Source organism: Amblyomma americanum, chromosome 3, assembly GCF_052857255.1.
Source record: "Amblyomma americanum isolate KBUSLIRL-KWMA chromosome 3, ASM5285725v1, whole genome shotgun sequence".
In the NCBI taxonomy this organism is placed as follows: domain Eukaryota; kingdom Metazoa; phylum Arthropoda; class Arachnida; order Ixodida; family Ixodidae; genus Amblyomma; species Amblyomma americanum.
Window position 1 is genome coordinate 171,187,362 of NC_135499.1, and position 12,170 is coordinate 171,199,531.

At 48.2% G+C, this 12,170-nt stretch overlaps 1 protein-coding gene across 1 annotated transcript in view; it reads left to right on the forward strand.

Moving 5' to 3' along the window:
* Positions 1–508: 508 nt before the first annotated feature.
* The window catches only part of LOC144123471 (ornithine decarboxylase-like), a 29,492-nt gene continuing 17,830 nt past the window's right edge, over positions 509–12,170 (forward strand). Inside the window, exons 1-2 of the mRNA XM_077656292.1 lie at positions 509–559; positions 10,756–10,918. Coding sequence (XP_077512418.1) covers positions 10,787–10,918 — 132 coding nt within the window. The 5' untranslated portion in view covers positions 509–559; positions 10,756–10,786. The remainder of the gene's footprint in view (positions 560–10,755; positions 10,919–12,170) is intronic.

Consider the following 12,170-nt stretch of genomic DNA (forward strand, 5'->3'; position numbering starts at 1 on the left):
CTCAGCTGTCTCATTGCTTCGGTCGGCCCTCAGATGCCCTCGCTAACGTGCTGCGACCGCTTGCGTCGAAACGTGCACTAGAGTAGACGACTTGCACCGACCAACGAGGTGGATCCGACAGTGCCGCGTATAGTTACACTCCTTGTTACTTTTTCTGAGGGGTCAACTCTTCAACCTCTGCTGCATGGTGGGTCAGGAGGAATGCGGCGCGTTTCAGCCTATTTTCCTTTTTTTTTTCAGTGTTCAAACGCGTTACACACCTGTCTGCTAATCAAGTTCTGACAGAGATAAATGAACTGTTCTATCTGAGAAAAATTAAATGGGCGAAGTGTTATTCCAGGAAAGGCGTCACGCGCCGTTCGTAACTTGCTGATAATAGCAAAGAAAAAACGACGTGCGTCTGTTGCTCCCTAATCCAGTTAATGAAATAATTTTTTTTCTATCAAAAGAAGATGATTACACTTTTTTCTAGGCTTTATTTTTTCACGCCAACTAGGCGGAACGCGTTGTTGCAAACTTGGCATATAGCAGAGCAACACGGTGGACAGAAGTCGACGCGGTGAGCCTACGTCTATTCGTTTACTATATACTTCTACTATAACAAAAAGCTCTGCTTGACTTCGGCCACTGGTGTGATCTAAAAAAATCTCGTGAACAATGTCAAAAGACAAACTGTTTCTAATTAAAATGTGTGCGGAGTCCATTTCGTCAAGGTTACGCCACTAATATGCACAATTGAGAAAGGTATCACGCATTAGCAGCACTATTCCCTCAAGAAGAGATAAGTTGAAGACAATTCCTGCTGCTTATATTAATTTTTAAGCCCTCTGAGCAAGGCCAGCGTCTGAGAGGGACACAGAAGACACAGGACTAAAGATATAAAAGTGATCGCTTTCTATGCACTTTTGCGTTATTCAAGAACCCTTGTCGGCCCTGGCTTTAATCAAAACTTTGAAGTAGTAGTATAGGGAAGTACAGGACTCGCAATGTTTTTTTTTGGCTGTCGGAGTCTGCAGTTTATCTAGTAGAGTAGGTCTGGCATTAACCAACTACCTTAGCAACACCATTACTTGTCAGAGATATCAAGGGTGCTTGGTATATAAGTGGCGCCTTTTTTCGGCGAGGGGAACTGGTACATGCGGCATTTCACAGGTGTTTTTACTTGAACACATTCAAGTTACAAAAAGAAATTGAGCTCAACTTTTCTCCTTTCTTTTTATTCATGATGTGACGATCGGTGTATTGCATCACACCCACTCTCTCTAAAAGCTCACTCCCTGGTAAACCTTCATTACGTTTCTGGGCCTGGCATTCTAGTTCCTGGTTTTTAATTTTTACATCCTCACAGAATCTCTGCCCTCAGGAGACAATAAAATGCTTCCCGCCGAGTTTATATGAATAGCCCAACATTGATACACCGCTGTCGTTTTATTGCCAGTTTTGTGGACTGAATTTCTACTAGCGTTAGACGTAGTATTGTGCGCTGCTCGTCAGGGTGGTATGTGCAACAACAATCGGCCTGTTTTATGAAAAGCAGGTGGGCACTCGTCATTAATTGTTGCGAAGTCCTTCATTCACAGCATCATTATTAACAGCAGCTGTGTAAGGGAGGCTTGTCCACAATACTGGCATTGGGTCCACCACCATATGGTCAGCTGATGGCTCCCAGCGACTTTTCGCACTCTTATTGCATCGTCGGCCGAGGTCTCAATTTTGAGTTCGAGAAATACGCCCGGGGGTCATCATATAACTCCCAACGGTGTCCGGCTTCAACTTCAATATTCCGTGCTGCGACGTCAGAACGGCACCTAGAACAACCCATTCATCGACGCGAATGATGTCACTCATGTCGAAGTTTTTTCATCGGCACGGACGTGTGGAGAGTCGATCATAAAACCGCTGTTTGCCTACCGTGGAATCGCCCGCTTAGATTTTGTAGCGAGAGCTACACTGGGCTACCAGTCGAGCATTTCGTGGTGGCCGAAAGAGGCCCGTTGTGCGCATGCGCCGTTACCATGGCAACCGGAGAGGAGCAGCAGGTTCGGCGTGCGCTTCGCCGTCGTCGTGGCCGTGCGCCCGCTCTATCACCCGAAACGCGCCTCGCATGCGCAGCATTGCGTATAAAAGGCGGAGATGTAATCGGCGGCTGTGTCACAACGTCTGACATGGATGCAGAGAAGGAGAGTCCAGTCGCTGCTAAACAGCGGTATACACAAGAGAAGATTAACTCTTCCGATCCTGAGGTTGTCACCTGACACTTGGCTACTCAACAAAGAGAGAATGAGCGTCAGAAGGCGAAGAGAGCAGCGGAGACGCCCGAACAGAGCGAGAGGAACGCCTTGCCAAACGGAGATCCCAGACTGCCGTGCGTAATAGACGGCGCATAGCCACCGAGATGGAGCCCAATGTCTCTCATTGCTAAACATACAGTGACCGCAACAAGCTCAGCGAGGGAAACGTACCTCTCACTACGTACATCGTGGCATAGCCGAGCTAGGCCACTGCCAATTTTTTTCGCAACATTCAGTGTCACTAGCCAAAGAGGACACCTTCACCTGCTTCCCTCTGCAGCCGGAATGGCAGCGAGGTACTTAGCAGGTGCTCAGCATCCTTTATGACAGTGTGAGCCAAAAGTTGAAGACACTGTGAGCCGTTAGTTGAAGCCAGGAACTCTGGGCCAGACCGTCACATAACCATCTACTGACAACGCCGGCCACCTGTCCGGCGATCTGCTCGATGCCCTTAGACGAAACCTATAGCGCCGCGGTGCGGTAACCAGCGGCAGCGAATAAAGGCTCTCCCACAGCTTCGCGGTGAAAATTCATTACCAGTAAATGTTTCGAAGGACTCTGTTATGTATGCTAACCTCGTGCGCTAAATTTCCAGCTATACAGCTTAAACGGCCACCTTCTCGCTTTTTTTCACAATAATATTTGTACAGCCGACATTTCCTGGTGTAAAAACCTCATGTCTTTCCCTGCCTCCATGTCTCTCCCATGCCCTGCAGCGGGCGTAGTCAGGCTGATGATGATGATGATGATGAATGTCCTCTACTTGGGCCTGAGTCGTGAGGTACAGGGGGGACTCAGCGCTTGGTATTACAGCTTGCGCAACACAAGCTACTGGATCCTCGCACAAACAGCGTGATCACGTAGTGTGACAGTACCCCAGCTGCCCGATGCGACCGAAGATGGCGCTACGCGAGCCGCAGAACCACGCGCTGAAGTGTTTCCGCCGCTAACTGCGGTCCATCCTGTACACCTGTGGCAGATTGTCAGCACTCTCGAGAATCTAGTGTTTTTTGTGTGTGTTTGTGTGTATGTGTTCTCACGTGACCAAAGTGGGCCTTAGAGTAGGCTTGCTTTCGTTGTCATTTATTCGCTCCGGTAAATCAGCAAGAGCCGGGAAGATTTTTTTTTTATTTTAACGCAGTTCGATGCGGGCCATTAGGAGCTTGTTTCGGCTGTGCTCTTTCGACACACATAGCTTTTAATTTGAGGAGCATCCTGGTCCATGGCGCTAGAGTAGACGTCCGCATGCGATAAGTGCTTGAAGGGGGAAGCGGGAAAGGTGGAGGGAGCAGAAGCAGGGGTAGGAGACGGGGTAGGAGGAGAAAATAGCAGACGTGGCACAGCTGGGGCCGGTGCTGCAAGGTTGAGAGGGAATAAAGAGGTGCAGCGCAGAGGAAAGGGTTCCCTGCTACGACACCGCATGATAGAGGCGCCGCTGCCCAATTCAAGACGGCACTGCCTTGGTTGCGTGCTGCGGCAAACGGCGAGGGGATCATGTCCAGCTATTCTGGACATCACTAACTGGAGCACTCCAGTCAATTGGCGCTCTCCAGCCAATAGATAACACCGCGCAAAGAAACTGGAATAAACTAAAGCCTCCAGTGGAATGGTGCGCGAAAAGATTTGTACTGCTGACATAGGCTTCCTGTGCGCCGCAGGCCCTGAGTTGTGAAATTCTACCTGCGCTCGCGCCGAAGATTTTTGATGACCATAGAAAATCAATGAGGTGTACGAAACATTCAAAATTCCCGCGGTGATTTTTGGTGCTCAGCGCCATAAAGCGCGTGGTGGCAGCCGCACTAACTAGAAGCTCTTGTCCATATTTCCTGGCATTATATACAGCAACTAGGTTCTCGGTTTGCGCAGCATAGCGAAAATGTTTGTCAGTTTTTCTTTTTAAAGTGAACTTTGCACAGTAGCAATTGCAAGTTCGCTGGTTATTATTTGCAAATTCGCTTCCAGAAACTATATTGCCTGCTCGAAAAAGCTTTGTCTTGCTGTGTCTACTGCGACCGAACTGGCGTACATGCATACCTGGTGAGTTTCGGTATTGTGCATTCTTAAAATCATGTCCGCTCTTTAGTTTACGCTGTAGTTAGAACTAAGGAATGCAGCCCCGCGCTGGAAACCTTTACGTGCGCTGTCACAAAGCACGGGAGAGCATTCAGTATGGTTCACGCCTAACTAGAGATGCCGAAGTAACCACAAATTCCACACCTATGCAGTCAGAATCTAAATGAAGGGCACCGCTATCGCTCTGGGATTAACTTTCCCGAATTACGGCGCTATACGAAACTTCACATCTTCAGGTAGCTTAAAAAATGCACACAACTATGTTCCTCCGATGTTGACAGTTAGCTTTGTTGGACACGATGTGAACCATCGCGTTAACTTTATCGGTCTTGTAAAGCCGGCGCGAAACCTTCCTCTTTATATTCACTGTGACTGTACCGGTACATTCAAGCGGTCCTTGTTGGAAAAAAAAAGACATAAATGTTTCTCCGAAGACTATGGCTCGTGATCTACATTACTGCTCCCACGGACAAACACATAAACATCAAGAAATATGCTGTGTCTTTTCGTCGTAGACAAAAATACTCCGTCATAATGCAGGAATTCATCGAAAAGTTTGAAATGTGCGTCGAGAATCCTCAAGCCGACTGGTAATTAGAGGAAATAAGGTGACACAAGCTGCCATCAAGAGGCATCGCGAGCATGTGCGCACAATCAGCTCATGGCAACCAAAGTTGTGCGTCACCACCACTTTCACCATGCTTTTCCATTAGCATTCTTCGTTGGCAGCTTCGGGCAAGGTTCTGTTCTATTGTTTTCGCGCGCGTGCTTGGCGCATGATGGCCTTAGTTGCCTATGTGCCATAAAACACAACACAACACTATTGTTTCCGCAATGTGATATGGCATGCGTTCATTTGGACGACGCATTGCTGTTACATGTCTCCTTTTTTAATATTCTAGTTTGCTTCACGTTGCTGGAAACCACGCACTTCCAACTTCCCAGTTTTCACATTCGATTCACTTTCTTTCGTCCTTTACTGGCATGCCCATCCCTATGTTCGTTTTCCCACGAGTCCGTCTTCTTTTATGCCATTAGGTGTAAATACGTTTTAATTAATAAATAATTGTAGGGCATGTTTGTCATTGCCAGCCAGGCGCGAAATCAGAACAGGAACATGGGATATAGGTGAACCAGACAATACATAGGCCATGTTTTGTAACTTTTTTTTAAATTCAATATTCGGACATTTCGTGTCATGGATAACTGTCGCCTGTGACATCATGTCAGATCAGAAAGGGGCTTACCATGGGCATAGAAGCAAAACCATGAATTTTTAAATGTGTCTTCAAAAGAGCAAACTTTTGGGCTAGTTGGCAGTATGACATCTCATTCATCTGATTTAGCGCGAAAGGACAGGACAACGAGATACTTAAGCTCCGCATTAAGGATATGACGAGATGGCGTTAATGAGTTAATGGCCCTATATGCAGGATTGGTCATTCTCAGCTTTACATTAATTGTTCCCTGCGAGTCCTCGCCCCATTCCTTGCGCAATGGCGTAGCGGTTAAGGGATGCTCCACTGCCCTGCGATGTCAGGTGCTGCCACCGGCGGGTCTTGCGCGACTCAAGTTGCTCCTCCCGAGCAACCTCTCGCAATCAACCTTACATTTAATTGCCATTTCTCTGTGTGGTTAGTTTACTCACAATCCAGTGGGTAGGCCGTAATGATCCCACAAGGTCACGTGACCTAGGTTTCCCTCTTAGGTTGCTTCTCCGGGGCTGGCTGCCTGTACCACCCTACGTCACCCTATTTATCGAACATGATAATCACCAAGTTTGTGCCAAATCCACCAGTTTTGTCCAGTTTTCTTAAAATTAGAAGTTTAAAATATCCCAATTGAGTTACGCTGTGTTCACTTCTTCGAGGCCGACCGACGACGCTGGTTGCTAAAGGACAGGAAAGCGGGACGTGCAAAGCCACCGCAAGAAAAAACTTCTTACAATAGCCGTCTACCATGTCAGCTCGATTTGAAGAGCCACTACTCCGGTGAGGTGCTCGTTAGGATGTTGAGTCCCGGATGAATTGAAATTTTTATTCAACTGAGGCAATTTATCAAAGGTATTTTGCTTTGCCTTGTAGCCGAATGGTTGTTCTCGGACGTTTTTTGTTTTTTTTTTCAGTCCTTGACAGCCGCTTTACTTTGCATCACGATCGGGCTAAAATGGTTTCAATTTGAAGTTTTTGGCGTATTCGGGCCTGTCCGGGCGCTACTATAGCCCACCTGACAAGCCCAATTTGTAGAGTGATTGCTCCGACGGAACTGTCGACCTGGTTTATGTCGACCGTTCCTTAAGTTATGGAGATTCGAGAAACCTTTTCAATTTCTCTTTGTAGTAGCGTGGCTAACTTCAGGTGAGTGTTAGCCAAAGTTACACTCTTCCATATAAGAAACACCTGTGCACTGTTCGTTTTGTCCAGAGTAAAGGAGAAGCCGCAATATATTTGTACTGAAGCCCCAGCGCGAAGGCCCATCGCAAGCCATTTTCCATCACGTTGCCACAAATGGCACACTCCCAAGAACACAGGATCACCGCTCCATAATGCTCTTATGGCCCAGGACCGAGCTGGATCACGTGGAAATGTATGCAAAAACGTCGAGAGCTCCCACAATCGGTCTACGTTGCCATTCATGCCCAAGTAAGCCTAGGTTATGTTCAGATCGGTCAGCTTGGCGATCACGGCACTTTTCTTATGCGGCATACGACAGCCGAGGCATTTAATCATGCGGCGAGTTGGGCTTGTTGGTACATGGTTTTCTGGAAAAGCAGCGCTGAACAGACGAGGACAGAGACGAGGCGACAAGGACGGGCGCTGAACTGACAACAAATTTTATTGAAGGGATTCACACTTATAAACGTAGTGTAGCTACCGTTCGCGCATGCTCAGAAAAGTCAGCTCTTTTGGTGAAAGGGCGATAGAGGCTGTGCTGACGCAGCCCTCTCCCTTTCACCAAAAGAGCTGACTTTTCTGAGCATGCGCGAACGGTAGCTACACTACGTTTATAAGTGTGAATCCCTTCAATAAAATTTGTTGTCAGTTCAGCGCCCGTCCTTGTCGCCTCGTCTCTGTCCTCGTCTGTTCAGCGCTGCTTTTCCAGAAAAGCATTTAATCATAGTTACATTAGCGGTGAAATCTGTGCTACACCTAGGTTACCCTACTGCATGAATGCATGCGTGCTGTTCGATATTTCGATGCAATGCATACACAGGGAGCAACACAGAAAGATTTTCACTAAAGAAACCTTTATGCACTTGCTTCGTTACATCATGTGTAAGCACCCAGGGATGGCAGCGTGTACGACATGTCTGCATAGAATCATCGCCATTTATCGCTGTCTCGGTGCAAGAGTTCTTTTCATTTCATTTAGTTTATGCAGGTTGTGGGGACGCGCCATGCAGTCCCCTTTGTTTGCTTTCCCGCGATGCACGCTGCCGCAGCCTCGCTTCGAGAAAGGGCGCGCTCCGTGACTATCCTAGTTTGTTACCTTAACTAACAAGGGAGGGCGCCGGTGTCGCAGCGACATGAGCGCCACGGACGGCGTGATTGCTGCGCGCGAGCGAGAGCACATCCGTTTCAGATGCGGAATGCGGCGCGTATGGACGTTCAGGCGCAGCGCTCCGCTCTCCGCAAGCGGGGCGAGGCCTCGTGGAACGTTCTTCCCGTCCGGCTTCGGAGTTTCCCCCTACCCTATCGTGGACGAACGTTCGCTCGTAACCTTGCTGGTGAGTCGCACGACCCCGATTCCTCAGCGTGTCTTGCTGTCACCTGGCGTTATTGTTGTTGTAGCAATAAATGCCTCCTTTGCGTCAGCCAGAGTGTCGTTCCTTTGTGAGCAAGGCCCGCCGTGGTCGGTGTGCGCTCGGTAGCGTACGGGATCACGGGGTGGGGTCCGGGCGGTTTTGAACAGTGTCAGTCGCGGGTAAAAGGGGGAAACATATTTTTCCCCAAATTGAAACCTCACAACGTAACGACCCAACCAGACACACAAAATTCATCACACTCAGAGAGAAATGCGGGCAATACAAGCACGTGTGACAGCAGACAAAAGCATGCATGTGCAAGGGAGGACACGAACATGTGCTCGAACGCAAGAGGGAACGCATCATAAAAAAACAACAGCGGGTTCTAGAAGCATAAAAAGCTACAACTTTTTCAAGGAGTGTTTCTTTGGTCATCTCGATAGGCTATTGCGCATCCATATGCGGATAAATTTACTTCTCGTACGGTGTCTCTTTCAAAATCCTTGCATTCCTTCTTTTGATTCGCTCCGTACGAAATTATAACCCGTGTTTAGTAACAATGTTGTTGATGTCGCCACCTGCGATGTGGCCATTCAGAGGAATGTGGCCGTTTGGAGGTGGCGATTTCCTGGTGTCCAACTCCTGGTGTTTTCTCATGGTGCGGATGGGCGAACGGACACACAAACGTCTGCTGACAGAAGTGACAATGAAGCCATTAAGTGCATTCTTACATTGAAACCTTGCTTTAACGAAACCGCGGTGCTAAACATGCCAATTTTCTTTCGAAATAGTTCCTCAGGTATGCGATTTTTCTCAATTTGTGTCATCACCAGCATTGGGCAAATGCCCTCATTTTTGCCTTTCCTCACTCACCTTTGGATCCTTGGCCCTCCCTCTTCCTCATTTTCTTAAACCCCGTGGCACTCCCTCACCCTCACTCCTTCGGCAATCCCTCAACCCCCACAATCAGCAGCTTCGACATCCTAGCTATTAGTGCGCTAGCACTTATAGTGGCCATGCCCCGCATTTAGCCGTTGCCTGTCCGTCGGTCTGTCAAGCTTGTTTTGTGGCAGGCAGCTCGTATTCCCACCGGGTGGTGGGCAACCTGCCCACCGTGTCAGGCACTGCCTCAATTAATCGTGAAAGCCTGCTTGGGAACATCAACCCAGGCCAAGTTCGAGCGATGGAAGCACCTGCCATAGAAGGGCAGTGGCGCATCGCTTGACCGCTGCAGCACTGCGCCAGGATTAGTAGGTATACCCTCAGAGATATACGAGTATAAAGAATGACCAATTCCGCATATATGAAAATTAGCCTATTATCGCTATTCGAAAAACTGCAGTCCATGAACACTGCATCTGAGCACCAGAACCAAAGTGAAAACCGAACTGCTAGCGCAACTACGCCAAGCGGCCATCATTTTTTTTTCCTTATTTTGCGAGCATTTTTCTTATCAAATCGGTCTCTGTAGCGTCACCTGTAAAACGTTTAATAGTGGCGGCTCATAAGCGCTCGTTCCTGAGTCCCGCGTTGCTGTAGTAGTAGTAAAGGTAGCAGTAGTCGGCGTAAGCAGTGGATGGTTTCCACCGGAACCATCTGCAGTGTGGTTACCACAAAAGAAGGAGGGCATGATGAGAACGAAAGAAGGCGTAACCGAAGGCTGGTTACCGCCAAAACCCATCCGGAGTGTAGTCATCGTAGAAGGAAAAGGATATAGCTAGTGGGAGGAATGCTCAACCGGAGGGCGGTTGCAGAGGCAACCAGCATCCGGGTGGTAACCGTTTAAGGAATAGGGTACGACGTGAGCGTAAGAATGCGCAACCAGAGAAGGGTTGCCAAGGGAACCAACCGGCGGATTGTTACCATTGAACGGGACAATGGCAAGTGCGGAACTTGCAACCGAAATGTGGTTACTGCGGAATATGGTAATGGCGAAATCGGAGGAACGCTCAACCGGAGAATGATTGCGACGGGGAGAACTCGGAGAGTGGTTAACGTGGAAGGAGAATGGAGAGTGATACCTGAACAGCGGACGCTGACCCTCGCGTTACGCAGTGGCAAGCATCGTGCGAGTTTCTTTTCTTTTACAGCTTATAAAAGCTCCATTTTCAATTTGAGTCGTCAGTCTGTGAACAAAACGCGGCACCCTATCAATTAGAGTCAACTTCTAACTGTCCTCAGTACCCCTTTAATGAGCATCCAAGAGGGTGCCATGGTGTTCGAAACCAAACGTGATGTTTTATGAACGGCCGCCATGCAGCTGCTTGTGTAGCAGTACCCGCGGCCAGGCGCCTGTAGAGGGTCAGAGCGAGCGATAAGGACGGGGTGGGGAATTATCCTGCTGCATGAGGAAGGCCCTCCACGGGGCGGGTCGAACAGGACGATCTCGCGTCCTGGTGTGTTCTGGAATTCGGATGCGCCACGGACGGGAAACTTGCAGTCAAAAACTTTGACCATCACTGGCCATCACAGCTCATCACTGGCACCAACCCCTACTCCACACAAATGCCCCGTTCTCGCTTAATTATAATTATAATTTAATACTGGTTGCTTTAACATTCTAGTCCTTAAATGGTAAAAGACTTAAAGGTTTAAATGCCTTCATTTCATGTGTACATGAGCGCTCGATTTTTGTACCGGATACAGGCGACCGTACTTGAAGGCAGCGGCCAAGAGCATGGCACCGTGTCTACTGCTAGACAAGGTACGTTTTCGCAAAGGAAGGGCTTCAGGCGTTTGGAGGCTTTTGAAGAAGGACGATGCCAAGGCGGCACATGGCAGTGGAAGATGGGCCTCTACTTTCAGCGCGGTAAGAGGCGTAGGTTGCTGTCTTATTGCATAGAGGAGATTTCTCCAAAGATAGTACAACGTCCCTCCGTGCCTACGAATGTTTGTGCATACTTAATCACTCAGTGTTGTCGTCTGGGGTTTCGCTCTGCTCCTTACGCTGGCATCTTCCGAAGCAAATGCAAAATATGCCATCCGTTGTGGCAAACGAGTGCCCCATATCTGGTTCAGAAGTGTATTGAAAAAAAAATTGACTTAGCCCCTTAGCATCTCTACGGTAGTTCAATGGTCGCTGTATGAGGTATTTTTGAATACAGATCTGGGCTTGTATATAAGTTTGGTAGTGACAAACATGTACGCATGCTATTGCTGCAAATTCTCTGCGACATATCAAGGTCTAGGTTGTCGACATCTAGTCATCGCTAAGCTAAATGTAGGTATGCACGCTTCGTCAAAAGCCTTCCCGTCACGTGGTTTGCACTTGAGAGATAAATTGGAAAACCCACGGTAGTCTTAAAGGTCACACGCTTTTAAAAGGCGAGGACGAAGATTCTCACTTCCCTTCAGGTGTTTAGAGTTGCAAGAGGGCGATAAGTACCGTACTGCATGGCTGAAAAGGTAACCCTGCGGTCTTAAAAACGACTGCCAATAAAGCTATACTGCAGTAGTGAGAGTAACGCACTTTCAGCAAATAAACACGAGTCTTTGGATACGGTGCTCTCTTCTTGGTCGCGACGACTGAGGCGTGGGATAAGGAAATCTATAACGAAGGAGTAATTACTGATTAGCATTCACTAAAGCCCAGCCACCCCGCTACAAAGCAAAATATATACAGCTTACACAAACGTCGTAGTCGAAGAAAAATTAGTCCTTGTCCAGGATTCAAATCCGGGACCAGCACCTTACCGGGCCAGTCGCTCTACTGACTTGGTTATACGGGGCGGCTACATATGGTAGAGGGAGAGCGAATCCACAAGTTTCTGTGGAAGCGCTGTAGAGCTTTTGCTTTGTAGCCGTATGGCTGCACTTCAGTTGATTCAAACGAGTATTTACTCCTCTATTACAAATCTACTCAACCTTGGAGGATTCTCTTAAAAACTGGACCATCAATCCGCTCTCGCCCTACTATATGCTGGACATGCCGGTTAGCACTGTTGGTAGATCGACTGCCCCGTTGAGGTGATGGTCCCTGGTTCGAACCGGGAATGAGGGCGGATTTTTCTTGAATTACGAAGCTTCTGTAAAGCTATATAGCATTTCTGTGTAGCCGTAGG